The 15,005-nt window shown below is 51.5% G+C and overlaps 1 protein-coding gene across 3 annotated transcripts in view; it reads right to left on the minus strand.

The window, feature by feature from the left end:
- Positions 1-15,005, minus strand: part of LOC139280923 (lysine-specific demethylase 7B-like) — a 458,954-nt gene that overhangs the window by 297,190 nt on the left and 146,759 nt on the right. For all 3 annotated transcript variants that reach the window (XM_070900731.1, XM_070900732.1, XM_070900733.1), the window contains one exon: positions 9,362-9,453. In XM_070900731.1, coding sequence (XP_070756832.1) covers positions 9,362-9,453 — 92 coding nt within the window. The remainder of the gene's footprint in view (positions 1-9,361; positions 9,454-15,005) is intronic.

The following is a 15,005-nucleotide window of genomic DNA, read 5'->3' on the forward strand; positions in this document are numbered from 1 at the left end:
AAAGCAGTGACAGGATCGGTCTAAGTCACCATGGATTTATGAAAGAGAAATCATGCTTGACAAATCTAGAATTTTTTGAGGATGTAACTAATAAGAGCGGACAAGGGAGGACCAGTTGATGTGGTGTATTTTGGACTTTCAAAAAGCTTTTGATAAGGTCCCACACAAGAGATTAGTGTGCAAAATTAAAGCACATGGTACTGGGGGTAATGTATTGATGTGGATAGAGAACTGGTTGGCAGACAGGAAGCAAAGAGTCAGAATAAACGGGTCCTTTTCAGAATGGCAGGCAGTGACTAGTGGGGTACCGCAAGGTTCAGTGCTGGGACCCCAGGTATTTACAATATACATTAATGATTTAGACGAAGGAATTGAATGTAATATCTCCAAGTTTGCAGATGACACTAAGCTGGGTGGCACTGTGAGTTGTGAGGAGGATGCTAAGAGGCTGCAGGGTGACTTGGACAGGTTAGGTGAGTGGGCAAATGCATGGCAGATGCAGCATAATGTAGATAAATGTGAGGTTATCCACTTTGGTGACAAAAACAGGAAGGCAGAATATTATCTGAATGGTGACTGATTAGGAAAAGGGGAGGTGCAACAAGACCTGGGTGTCATAGTACATCAGTCATTGAAAGTTGGCATGCAGGTACAGCAGGCGGTGAAGAAGGCAAATGGTATGTTGGCCTTCATAGCGAGATGATTTGAGTATAGGAGCAGGGAGGTCTTACTGCAGTTGTACAGGGCCTTGGTGAGGCCACACCTTGAATATTGTGTACAGTTTTGGTCCCCTAATCTGAGGAAGGACATTCTTGCTATTGAGGGAGTGCAGCAAAGGTTCACCAGACTGATTCCCGGGATGGCAGGACTGACATATGAAGAAAGACTGGAACGACTAGGCTTATATTCACTGGAATTTAGAAGAATGGGAGGGGATCTAATCGAAACATATAAAATTCTGACAGCATTGGACAGGTTAGATGCAGGAAGAATGTTCCCGATGTTAGGGAAGTCCAGAATCAGGGGTCGCAGTCTAAGGATAAGAGGTAAGTCATTTAGGACTGAGATGAGGAGAAACCTCTTCACTCAGAGTTGTGAGCATGTGGAATTCTCTACCACAGAAAGTTGTTGAGTCCAATTCGTTAGATATATTCAAAAGGGAGTTAGATATGGCCCTTACGGCTAAAGGTACCAAGGGGTATGGAGAGAAAGCAGGAATGGGGTACTGAAGTTGCATGATCAGCCATGATCATATTGAACGGTGGTGGAAGCTCGAAGGGCCGAATGGCCTACTCCTGCACCTATTTTCTATCCTTCTATGTTTCTAAGATTGGAAAATAATGTATAAATTCGATAAGTGCAGTGTTATGCATGTGGGCAGGGAAAATGCTCAACATTCATACATCCTCCAGGGAAATGGGAAGTGGCCCATGTTGTCCAGGGTTGCGCCATGGTTCTTGATGACTGGGGGGGCAGTGCTGTGCGGCAAGGACAGGCTGGTGGAGGTCCTTTATCTTACGGATGTTTAGCGTGAGGTCCATGCTTTCATACGCCTCGGTAAATACGTCGACTATGTCCAGGAGTTCAGCCTCTGTGTGTGCAAAGGCAGGCATCGTTCGCATACTGTGGCTCGACGACAGAGGTTGGGGTGGTCTTGGACCTGGCCTGGAGATGGCGAAGATTGAACAGCTTCCCACTGGTTCTGTGCTGATTTTGTCCCCTACGGGGTACAACAGACATGATTTTTGCAGCGTGACAGCTACAGGAAAAGTGCAGGGAACAGCGCCAGCCCTTATACATGACCCCCTTCGACCTTACAAAGGCCTTTGACACTGTCAACTGTGAGGGTCTATGGAGTGTCCTCCTCCATTTCGGATGCCCCCAAAAGTTCGGCACCATCCTCTGCCTGCTCCACGACAACATGCAGGCCGTGATCCTTACTAATGGATCCATTACAGACCCAATCCACGTCCGGACCGGGGTCAATCAAGGCTGCATCATCGTCCCAACCCTCTTCTCAATTTTCCTCGCTGCCATGCTCCACCTCACAGTCAACAAGCTCCCCGCTGGAGTGGAACTAAACTACAGAACCAGTGGGAAGCTGTTCAACCTTTGTCGTCTCCAGGCCAGGTCCAAGATCACCCCAACCTCTGTCGTCAAACAAAGTATGCAGACGACGTCTGCGTCTGTGCGCATACAGAGGCTGAACTCCAGGTCATAGTCAACGTATTTACTGAGGCGTACGAAAGCACGGGCTTTACGCTAAACATCAGTAAGACAAAGGTCCTCCACCAACCTGTCCCCGTCGCATAGCACCCCACCCAGTCATCAAGATCCACGGCGTATCCCTGGACAACGTGGACCATTTCCCATACCTCGGGAGCCTCTTATCAACAAAAGCAGACATTGATAAAGAGATTCAACACCGCCTCCAGTGCAACCTTCGGCTGCCGGAGGAAAAGTGTTTGAAGACCAAGCCCTCAAATCTGCCACCAAGCTCATGGTCTACAGGGCTGTAGTAATACCCGCCCTCCTGTATGACTCAGAGACATGTATAGTAGACACCTCAAGGCAAAGGAGAAATACCACCAACGATGTCTCCACAAGATCCTACAAATCCCCTGGGAGGACAGACGCACCAACGTTAGCGTCCTCGATCAGGCCAACATCCCCAGCATTGAAGCACTGACCACACTTGATCAGCTCCGCTGGGCAGGCCACACTGTTCGCATGCCAGCCACAAGACTCCCAAAGCAAGCACTCTACTCGGAACTCCTTCACGGCAACCGAGGCAAAGGTGGGCAGAGGAAATGTTACACCCTCAAAGCCTCCCTGATAAAGTGCAACATCCCCACTGACACCTGAGAGTCCCTGGCTAAAGACCGCCCTAAGTGGAGGAACTGCATCCGGGAGGGCACTGAGCACCTCGAGTTTCATTGCCGAGAGCATGCAGAAATCAAGCGCAGGCAGCGGAAGGAGCGTATGGCAAACCAGGCTCCCCACCCACCCTTTCCCTCAAAGACTACCTGTCCCACCTGTGACAGGGACTGTGGTTCTCGTATTGGATGTTCAGCTACCTAAGGACTCATTTTTAGAGTGGAAGCAAGTCTTCATTCCGAGGAACTGCCGATGATGACTGTAGGAATTTAATGGCCAATGATGTCCTGGACTAGATTCCATCATCAAGATGCATCGGAGAGGAATTTCCCAGCTTTTATTTTCCCAAATTGGCCTGGGTTTTTAAAATCTGTTTTTTTGGCCTCTCCCAGGCGATCCCATGTTTGGGGTGGGGTGGGGTGTAGAGTGTATGTTGTGATACACAAGGTATCGGGATTATGTACTGGCTCGATACACCAGATGGTCTTTACCTGTCCGTCATCGTTCGTACATTCATATTCCCATTGATTTAAATTTTACTAGGGTTTTCAAGGCCACTCTCACCTCACCTCTGGAATTCAGCTCTTTTGCCCATGTTTAGACCAAGGCTGAAATAAAGTCTGGAGCCGAGTGGTCCTGGCGGAACCCAAACTGAGCATCCGTGAGCAGGTTATTGGTCAGTAAGTGCCGCTTGATAGCACTGTTGATGACAATTTCCATCACTTTGCTGATGATTGAGAGTAGACTGATGGGGCGGTAATTGGATTGGATTGGATTTGTCCTGCTTTGCGAGCAGGACTTACCTGGGCAGTTTTCCACATTGTCGGGTAGATGCCAGTGTTGCAACTGTACTGTCGCGGCTAGTTCTGGAGCACATGTCTTCAGCACACTGCCAGGATGCTGTTGGGGCCCATAGCCTTTGCTGTATCCAGTGCGCTCAGCCGTTTCTTGACATCACGTGGAGTGAATCAAATTGGCTGAAGACTGGCTTCTGTGATGGTGGGGACCTCAGGAGGAGGCTGATATGGATCATCCACTCGGCATTTCTGGCTGAAGATGGTTGCAAATGTTTCCGCCTTGACTTTTACACTCCCGTGCTGGGATCCGCCATCATTGAGAATGGAGATATTCATGGGGCCCCCTCCTCCCATTAGTTGTTTAATTGTCCACCACCATTCATGACTGGATGTGGCAGGACTGCAGAGCTTTGATCTGATCCGTTGGTTGTGGGATCGCTTAGCTCTGTCTATAGCATGCTGCCTCCGCTGTTTAGCTTGCATGTGGTCCTGTGTTGCAGCTTCCCCAGGTTGGTACCTCATTTTCAGGTACGCCTGGTGCTGCCCCTGGCATGTTCTTCTACACTCCTCATTGACCAGGGTTGGTCCCCTGGCTTGATGGTAGAGTGAGGGATATGCCGGGCTATGAGGTTACAGATTGGAATACAATTCTGCTGCTGCTGATGGCCCACAGCGCCTCATAGATGCCCAGTTTTGAGCTGATAGATCTGTTCTGAATCTATCCCATTTAGCACGGTGGTAGTGCCACACAACACGATGGAGGGTGTCCTCAGTGTGAAGACGGGACTTTGTCTCCACAATGATTGTGCGGTGGTCACTGCTACCAATGCTGTCATGGTCAGGTGCATCTGTGACAGGTAGATTGGTGAGGACGAGGTCAAGTAGGTTTTTCCCACCACCTGCCGCAGGCCCAGTCTGGCAGCTATGTTCTTCAGGACTCGGCCAGCTTGGTCAGTAGTGATGGACAGACCCAGATTACAATCTGTGCTTCTTCCAAGTGGTGTCCAACATGGAGGATACTGATTCATCAGCTGAGGGAGGGGGGTAGGTGGTAATCTGCAGGAGGTTTCCTTGCCCATGCTTGACCTGAAGCCACGAGACTTCACGGGTCTGGAGTCAATGTTGAGGACTTCCAGGGCCACTCTCTCCTGACTGTATACCACTGTGCCACCACCCTGGTGGGTCTGTCTTGCTGGTGGGACAGGACATACCCAGGGATGGTGATGGAAGAGTTTGGGACATTGGCTGAAAGGTATGATTCTGTGACTATGATTATGACAGGCTATGCTTTGACCAGTCTGTGGAACAGCCCTCCCAATTTTGGCACAAGTCCCCAGATGTTAGTGAGGACGACTTTGCAGGGTCGACTGGGCTAGCTGTGCGTTGTCGTGTCCGAAGCCAGTGCCTAGGTCAATGCCGGGTGGTCTGTCAGGCTTTATTCGTATGAGTGTTTTTTGTAGAAGTTTGTTACAACTGAGTGACTTGCTAGGCCATTTCAGAGGGCAGTTAAGAGTCAACCACATCACTGTGGGTCTGGAGTTGCCAATCTACTCAACCTCTCCTCATAGGACAACCCTCTCATCACAGGGATCAATCTAAGTCAAGTATGTTCTTCTTCAGATAAGGAGACTAAAACTGTACTCCAGGTGTGATTTAACCAAAGCCCTGTACAATTGTACGAAGACTTCCTTACTTTTGTCCTCCAACTCCCTTGTAATAATGAGCAACACCCCCCATTTGCCTTCCTAATGGCTTGCTGTACCTGAATATTAATGTTCTGTGTTTCATGTATGTGGACACCTAAATCTCTCTGAACACCATCATTTAAAAGACATTGGTTTTCTATTCTTCCTACCAAAGTGAATAACCCCACATTATACTCCATCTGCCACCTTATTGCCCACTCACTTAGCCTGTCCATATCCCTTTGCAGACACTTTGTGTTCTCCTCACAGCTTACTGTCCCATCTGGCTTTGTATCATCAGTGAACTTGGATACATTGCACTGGGTCCCTTTATCGAAGTCATTAATACAGATTGTGAATAGCTGAGGCTCAAGCACTGATCCTTGCGGCACCCCACTAGTTACAGCCTGCCATGCTAAAAATGAACAGTTTGCCACAACTTTTTTTTTCCTGCCCGTTAATCAATCCTCTATCCATGCTAATTTATTACCCCCAACCCCATGAGCCCTTAACTTGCGTATCAACCTTTTATGTTGCAGCTTATTGAATACCTTTGGGAAATCATATACAACATGCACTGGTTTCCCTTTAATTATCCTGCTAGTTACATACTCAAAAAACTTTTCATTTCCCTTTCAAATTGTATATTTTCTAATCGCACAGGTACAACGTCCCGAATCTGCAATTCCCAAAACCGCACATTTTTGAAGCAGCCACAATGGCGACATCGGGCAGCGAGCGACGAGGAAACAGGTAAAAAGTGCAGCGCTGGGGGGCCGCAAGAATCGGCGAGGGGTGGGAGTCGACGAGGGACGGGGGGAATCGGCGAGCGGGAATCGTGAGGGACAGGGGGGAATCGGCGAGCGGGAATCGGTGAGGGACAGGGGGGAATCGGCGAGCGGGAATCGTGAGGGACGGGGGGAATCGGCGAGCGGGAATCGGTGAGGGACGGGGGGAATCGGCGAGCGGGAATCGGTGAGGGACAGAGGGAATCGGCGAGCGGGAATCGGTGAGGGATGGGGGGAATCGACGAGCGGGAATCGGTGAGGGATGGGGGGAATCGGCGAGCGGGAATCGTGAGGGACGGGGGGAATCGGCGAGCGGGAATCGTGAGGGACGGGGGGAATCGGCGAGCGGGAATCGGTGAGGGATAGGGGAATCGGCGAGCGGGAATCGTGAGGGACGGGGGGAATCGGCGAGCGGGAATCGGTGAGGGACAGGGGGGAATCGGCGAGCGGGAATCGGTGAGGGACAGGGGGGAATCGGCGAGCGGGAATCGTGAGGGACGGGGGGAATCGGCGAGCGGGAATCGTGAGGGACGGGGGGAATCGGCGAGCGGGAATCGGTGAGGGACAGGGGGAATCGGCGAGCGGGAATCGGTGAGGGACAGGGGGAATCGGCGAGCGGGAATCGGTGAGGGACAGGGGGAATCGGCGAGCGGGAATCGGTGAGGGACAGGGGGAATCGGCGAGCGGGAATCGGTGAGGGACAGGGGGAATCGGCGAGCGGGAATCGGTGAGGGACAGGGGGAATCGGCGAGCGGGAATCGGTGAGGGACAGGGGGAATCGGCGAGCGGGAATCGGTGAGGGACAGGGGGAATCGGCGAGCGGGAATCGGTGAGGGACAGGGGGGAATCGGCGAGCGGGAATCGTGAGGGACGGGGGGAATCGGCGAGCGGGAATCGGTGAAGGACAGGGGGAATCGGCGAGCGGGAATCGGTGAGGGACAGGGGGAATCGGCGAGCGGGAATCGGTGAGGGACAGGGGGAATCGGCGAGCGGGAATCGGTGAGGGACAGGGGGAATCGGCGAGCGGGAATCGGTGAGGGACAGGGGGAATCGGCGAGCGGGAATCGGTGAGGGACAGGGGGAATCGGCGAGCGGGAATCGGTGAGGGACAGGGGGGAATCGGCGAGCGGGAATCGTGAGGGACGGGGGGAATCGGCGAGCGGGAATCGGTGAAGGACAGAGGGAATCGGCGAGCGGGAATCGGTGAGGGATAGAGGGAATCGGCGAGCGGGAATCGGTGAGGGATAGGGGGAATCGGCGAGCGAGAATCGGTGAGGGATAGGGGGAATCGGCGAGCGGGAATCGGTGAGGGATAGGGGGAATCGGCGAGCGGGAATCGGTGAGGGACAGAGGGAATCGGCGAGTGGGAATCGGCGAGTGGGAATCGGTGAGGGATAGGGGGAATCGACGAGCGGGAATCGGTGAGGCATAGGGGGAATCGGCGAGCGGGAATCGGTGAGGGATAGGGGGAATCGGCGAGCGGGAATCGGTGAGGGACAGAGGGAATCGGCGAGTGGGAATCGGCGAGTGGGAATCGGTGAGGGATAGGGGGAATCGACGAGCGGGAATCGGTGAGGGATAGGGGGAATCGGCGAGCGGGAATCGGTGAGGGACAGGGGGAATCGGCGAGCGGGAATCGTGAGGGACGGGGGGAATCGGCGAGCGGGAATCGGTGAAGGACAGAGGGAATCGGCGAGCGGGAATCGGTGAGGGACAGGGGGAATCGGCGAGCGGGAATCGGTGAGGGACAGGGGGAATCGGCAAGCGGGAATCGGTGAGGGACAGGGGGAATCGGCGAGCGGGAATCGGTGAGGGACAGGGGGAATCGGCGAGCGGGAATCGGTGAGGGACAGGGGGAATCGGCGAGCGGGAATCGGTGAGGGACAGGGGGGAATCGGCGAGCGGGAATCGTGAGGGACGGGGGGAATCGGCGAGCGGGAATCGGTGAAGGACAGAGGGAATCGGCGAGCGGGAATCGGTGAGGGATAGAGGGAATCGGCGAGCGGGAATCGGTGAGGGATAGGGGGAATCGGCGAGCGAGAATCGGTGAGGGATAGGGGGAATCGGCGAGCGGGAATCGGTGAGGGATAGGGGGAATCGGCGAGCGGGAATCGGTGAGGGACAGAGGGAATCGGCGAGTGGGAATCGGCGAGTGGGAATCGGTGAGGGATAGGGGGAATCGACGAGCGGGAATCGGTGAGGGATAGGGGGAATCGGCGAGCGGGAATCGGTGAGGGACAGAGGGAATCGGCGAGCGGGAATCGGTGAGGGATAGGGGGAAATCGGCGAGCGGGAATAGATGAGGGATAGGGGGAATCGGCGAGCGGGAATCGGTGAGGGACAGAGGGAATCGGCGAGCGGGAATCGGTGAGGGACAGGGGGAATCGGCGAGCGGCGGGGGAATCGGCGAGGGGTGGGAGTCGACAAGCGGCGGGGGGAATCGGCGAGGGGTGGGAGTCGACAAGCGGCGGGGGGGAATCGGCGAGGGGTGGGAGTCGACGAGTGGCATCGGCGAGTGGGAATCGGTGAGGGACAGGGGGAATCGGTGGGGGAAGTTGACGAGGGGCGGGAATGGGCGAGGGGAGGGGGCATGGGCGAGGCGAGTCGAATCGGTGAGGGGCGGGGGGAGTCAGTGAAGTGCGGGGGGAAGGGGCAAGGGGAGGGGGGAATCGTCGAGCGGCAGGAATGGGCGAGGGGAGGGGGGAGTGGGCGAGGGGCGGGGGGGGAGTTGGCGGGGCGAGTCGGCATGGCAAATTGGCAAGGGGGGGATCGGCGAGGGGGGAATCGGTGAGGGGGGAGGGGGAATCGGCGAGGGAGGAGGGGGAATCGGCGAGGGAGGAGGGGGAATCGGCGAGGGGAGGGGCAGTCGGCCAGTGGGGGGAGTCGGAGAGGGGCACGGGGAATCGGCGAGGAGCCCTGTCTGCGTGTTCCATGGTTCAGATTAATGATTCATGATTCTGAGAGTAGGGAACTTTCCCAGTGTCCTGGACAAAATTGGTCTTGTATTTCAGATGATCTTCCCCTACCTCACCAAACTGGCGATTCTTTCGTGTGAAGCAAGTCAGGGAGTGTTTGTCAGCTATTTCACTATGGGAGCATCGGGGAGCCTAATGAAATCCTCACCCACTATCCAGATGCCTGAGTAACCACAGCCTACTATAATATGAGAGCACTACAATGTGTCTTAGTACATATCGTGTTAAAGCTCTGTTACCTCTTTCTGACTCCAGCATTTAAGTGAAGGGATCAGCGACTTTACTCCATCCACTAGGTATTCTTGTGGCTGACAACAGTCCTCCCTCATTTCTAAAAATGGAATCAAACAATTAAATTTAACTTCTTAGCCATGAAGCATGAATATCTACTGTGTCATTTATTCCAGTTAAATTACGATTTGATGAGCAAAAGATTCAATAAAAATAATGGAGAGGGAGCACTGACACACTGTCTAACCAACAGACAGCAAGAGTTTCTATAAGTATATAAAAAGGAAAAGAATGGCTAAAGTAAATGTTGATCCCTTAGAGGACGAGACCGGGGAATTAGTAATGGGGAACATGGAGATGGCAGAAACTCTGAACAAATATTTTGTGTCACGTCTTTATGGTGGAGGACACTAAAAATATCCCGACAGTGGATAGTCAAGGGGCTATGGTGGGGAGGAACTTAACACAATCACTAAGGAGGTGGTACTCAGTAAGATAATGGGATTAAAGGCAGATAAATCCCCTGGACCTGATGGCTTGCATTCTCAGGTCTTAAGAGAAGTAGCGGCAGGGATAGTGGATGCATTGGTTACAATTTACCAAATTACCTGGACTCTGGGGAGGTCCCAGCAGATTGGAAAACTGCAAATGTAACACCCCTATTTAAAAAAGGAGGCAGACAAAAAGCAGGAAACTATAGACCAGTTAGCTTAACATCTGTGGTTGGGAAAATGTTGGAGTCCATTATTAAAGAAGCAGTAGCAGGACATTTGGAAAAGCAAAATTCGGTCAGGCAGAGTCATTTATGAAGGGGAAGTCATGTTTAACAAATTTGCTGGAATTCTTTGAGGATGTAACGAACAGGGTAGATAAAGGGGAACCAGTGGATGTGGTGTATTTGGACTTTCAGAAGGCATTTGACAAGGTGCCACATAAAAGGTTACTGCACAAGATAAAAGTTCACGGGGTTGGGGGTAATATATTAGCATGGATAGAGGATTGGCTAACTAACAGAAAACAGAGAGTCAGGATAAATGGTTCATTCTCGGGTTAGCAATCAGTTACTAGTGGGGTACCGCAGGGATCAGTGCTGGGACCCCAACTATTTACAATCTATATTAATGACTTGAAAGAAGGGACCGAGTGTAACGTAACCAAGTTTGCTGACAATACAAAGATGGGAGGAAAAACAATGTGTGAGGAGGACACACAAAATCTGCAAAAGGACAAACAGGCTGAGTGAGTGGGCAAAAATTTGGCTGATGGAGTATAATGTTGGAAAGTGTGAGGTCATGCACTTTGGCAGAAAAAAATCAAAGAGCAAGTTATTATTTAAATGGAGAAAAATTGCGAAGTGCTGCAGTGCAGCGGGACCTGGGGGTACTTGTGCATGAAACACAAAAGGTTAGTATGCAGGTACAGCAAGTGATCAGGAAGGCCAATGGAATTTTGGCCTTTATTGCAAAGGGAATGGAGTATAAAAGCAGGGAAGTCTTGCTACAGTTATACAGGGTATTATGAGGCCACATCTGGAATACTGCGTACAGTTTTGGTTTCCATATTTACGAAAGGATATATTTGCTTTGGAGGCAGTTCAAACGTGGTTCACTAGGTTGATTCCGGAGATGAGGGGGTTGACTTATGAGGGAAGGTTGAGGAGGTTGGGACTCTACTCATTGGAATTCAGAAGAATGAGAAACGTATAAGATTATGAGGGGACTTGACAAGGTGAATGCAGAGAGAATGTTTCCACTGATGGGGGAGACTAGAACTAGGGGGCATGATCTTAGAATAAGGGGCCGCCCATTTAAAACAGAGATGAGGAGAAATTTCTTCTCTTGGGGGTTGTAAATCTGTAGAATTTGCTGCCTCAGAGAGCTGTGGAAGCTGGGACATTGGATAAATTTAAGACAGAGATAGACAGTTTCTTAACCTATAAGGGATTAAGGGGTTATGGGGAGCGGGCAGGAAAGTGGACCCGAGTCCATGATCGGATCAGCCATGATCGTATTAAATGGCAGAGCAGGCTCGAGGGGCTGTATGGCCTACTCCTGCTCCTATTCCTTATGTTCTTATGTAACCACTCGCTAACACGGTGACAGGGAGCACTGACACACTGTCTAACCAACCATCATCATAGACAGTCCCTCGGAATCGAGGAAGACTTGCTTCCACTCGAAAAATGAGTCCTTAGGTGGCTGAACAGTCCAATACGAGAACCACAGACCCTGTCACAGGTGGGACAGACAGCCTTTGAGGGAAGGGATGGGTGGGACAGGTTTGCCGCACGCTCCTTCCGCTGCCTGCGCTTGATTTCTGCATGCTCTTGGCGATGAGACTCGAGGTGCTCAGCGCCCTCCGGGATGCACTTCCTCCACTTAGGGCGGTCTTTGGCCTAGGACTCCCAGGTGTCAGTGGGGATGTTGCACTTTATCAGGGAGGCATTTAGAGTGCCCTTGTAATGTTTCCGCTGCCCACCTTTAGCTTGTTTGCTGTGAAGGAGTTCCGAGTAGAGTGCTTGCTTTGAGAGTCTCGTGTCCTGCCCAGTGGAGCTGATCAAGTGTGGTCAGTGCTTCAATGCTGGGGATGTTGGCCTGGTTGAGGATGCTATCGTTGATGCGTCAGTCCTAGGGGATTTGTAGGAGACACCGTTGGTGGTATTTCTCCAGCGATTTGAGGTGTCTACTGTACATGGTCCATGTCCCTAAGCCGTACAGGGGGGCGGATATTACGACAGCCCTGTAGACCATGAGTTTGGTGGTAGATTTGAGGGCCTGGTCTTCAAACACTCTTTTTCTCAGGCGGCCGACGGCTGCACTGGCGGCGGTGTTGAATCTTGTCATTAATGCCTGCTCTTGTTGATAAGAGGCTTCCGAGGTATGGAAAATGGCCCACGTTGTCGAGGGCCACGCCGTGGATCTTGATGACTGGGGGGGGTAGTGCTGTGCGGCGAGAACAGGTTGGTGGAGGACTTTGTCTTACGGATGTTTAGTGTAAGGCCCATGCTTTCATATGCCTCAGTAAATACGTTGACTATGACTTGGAGTTCAGCCTCTGTATGTGCGCAGACGCAGGCGTCGTCCGCATACTGTAGCTGTGTTGTGGAGTGGTCTAACCAATCACTCCTTAACACAGGGAGAGGGAGCACCGAACCACTGTCCAACCAACAACTCCAGACCGGAGGAGGCGGACCTGTGGGAGAACAGGAGCTAGGAGCGGATGTAAATAAAAAGCGCGGCAGGGGAAGCCCGAGAACGGAGAAGGCCCGAGAACGGAGAAGGCCCGAGAACGGAGGAGGCAGACCTATGGGAGAGCTGACGCGGGAGCGACTCAACAGAGACAGAATTCAAAAGCGACGTCAGAGTAAAAAAAAGTTGGCACAAGGGAGCGAGCTGATTGGTGAGTAGCTGGTGACTGTATGTTTTAAGTTTATTTCTGCTAAGTTAGTTAATAATCTAATAGAGGCTGAGACCCCTGGATTACACATCCTATGCCATGTGGGAAGACCTGTACACTTCTTGTGGCCTGCACAACCCCGTGTGCAGGAAGTGACATCAGCTAGTGCAGCTCGAGATCCGTGTTTTGGAGCTTGAGCAGCAGCTGGAGTCACTGTGGTGCATCCGTGAGGCTGAGAGCTACGTGGATAGCATGTTTCAGGAGGTGGTCATCCCCGCAGCTTAAGAATGTGCAGATAGAGAGGGAGTGGGTGACCGCCAGACAGAAGAGGACCACCAGGCAGGTAGTGCAGGAATCCCCGGAGTCCATCTCGCTCTCCAACCAGTACTCTGTTCTGGGGGCGATGGTTCCTCAGGGGAGTGTAGCCAGAGCCAAGTCCACGGCACCACGGGTGGCTCAGCTGCACAGGAGGGAGGAAGAAGAATGGAAGAGCAACAGTGGTAGGGATTCAATAGTTAGGGGAGCAGACAGGTAGTTCTGCGGCCGTAGACGTGACTCCAGGATGGTATGTTGCCTCCCTGGTGCCAGAATCAAGGATGTCACTGAGCGGCTGCAGGGCATTCTGGGGGGAGAGGGTGAACAGCCAGAGGTCATTGTCCATATCGGGACCAATGACATAGGTAGAAAGAGGGATGAGGTCCTGCAGGCAGAATTTAGGGAGCTAGGAGAGAGATTAAAAAGCAGGACCTCAAAGGTAGTAATCTCCAGATTACTCCCGGTGCCATGTGCAAGTGAGTATTGAATATGAGGATAGAGCAGATGAATGTGTGGCTGGAAGGATGGTGCACGAGGGAGGGGCTTTAGATTCCTGAGGCATTGGGACCATTTCTGGTAGAGATGGGACTTGTACATGGCGGACAGGTTGCACCTCAACAGGGCTGGGACCAATATCCGCTGTTGGGGAGGATTTAAACTAGCTTGGCGATGAGAACCCGAGAATAGTAGGAAGAAAAGCAAAGCTAGAATTGGAAAGCAAAAAAGTAGAAAGTGAACTTGGAATACAGAGGAAACAAGGGCTAGAAAATAGACAAGGGAGTTTGGCAATGCTAAATAGTCTATACTTCAATGCAAGGAGTCTAGGGAATAAGGCAGATGAGCTGAGAGCACAGATAGACACTTGGGAGTACGATATTATAGCTATTACTGAGACATGGCTGAAAGAAAGGCAGGTATAGCAGCTCAACATTCCAGGGTTATTAGACAACAACTTGTATTTATATAGCGTCTTTAATGTAGTGCAACGTCCCAATGCGCTTCGCGGGAATATTATCCGAGAAAAATTTGAGACCGAGCCGCATAAGTAGAAATTAGCATAGGTAGTCAAAAGCTTGGTCAAAGAGGTAGGTCTTAAGGAGCGTCTTGAAGGAGGGTAGAGAGGTAGAGAGGCGGAGAGGTTTAGGGAGGGAGTTCCAGAGCTTGGGGCAAAGGCAATAGAAGGCACGGCCACCAATGGTTGAGCGATTGTAATCAGGGATGCTCAAGTGGGCAGAATTAGAGGAGGGCAGAATTAGATTTGAGGGGAATTTTTTTCACCCAGAGGGTTGTGGAGGTCTGGAACTGACTGCCTGAAAGGGTGGTAGAGGCAGAAACCCTCACCATTTAAAAAAATTACTTGGATGTGCATGTGAAGTGCCGAAACCTATAGGGCTACAGACTAAGAGCTGGATAGCACTTTGTCAGCCGGCACAGTCATGATGGGCCGAAATGGTCTCCTTCCATGCTGTAAATTTCTGTGGCAACAGAGAGAGAGAGAGAGCACTGACACACTAATCAATTACTAAGTCTCTCTGCTCCTTTTAACATTTCACTGTTTAGTATATTTCCTCTCCTTATTCATCCTCCCAAAATATATCACCTCACATTTTATGATTCTATAATTTCTCTGCATCAAATGTGAATCCAAACATCCTGTACATTCAGCCACCCGAGCAATAAAGTTTAATGCTACACAAACAAATCTTTGTGCCCCTGAATAAACAGTTGAAGAACCTCCAATGAAAGGGGTGAATTTTGGGGATTGGGGAGGTGCTCCTGTTGTGAACATTTAACAGAGGTGTCTAGCAGTTGCCAACATGGTCACTCATTTAATTCGAAATACTCCTGTTGCTGTGGCAGAGTAAAGGTCTCTCACGGTTTCACCACTGGAACAGACTAGCAACGTCCTAGCATTTGGTGCATCACAGAGCTAATTAAATG

This window comes from Pristiophorus japonicus, chromosome 15, assembly GCF_044704955.1.
Source record: "Pristiophorus japonicus isolate sPriJap1 chromosome 15, sPriJap1.hap1, whole genome shotgun sequence".
NCBI lineage: Eukaryota > Metazoa > Chordata > Chondrichthyes > Pristiophoridae > Pristiophorus > Pristiophorus japonicus.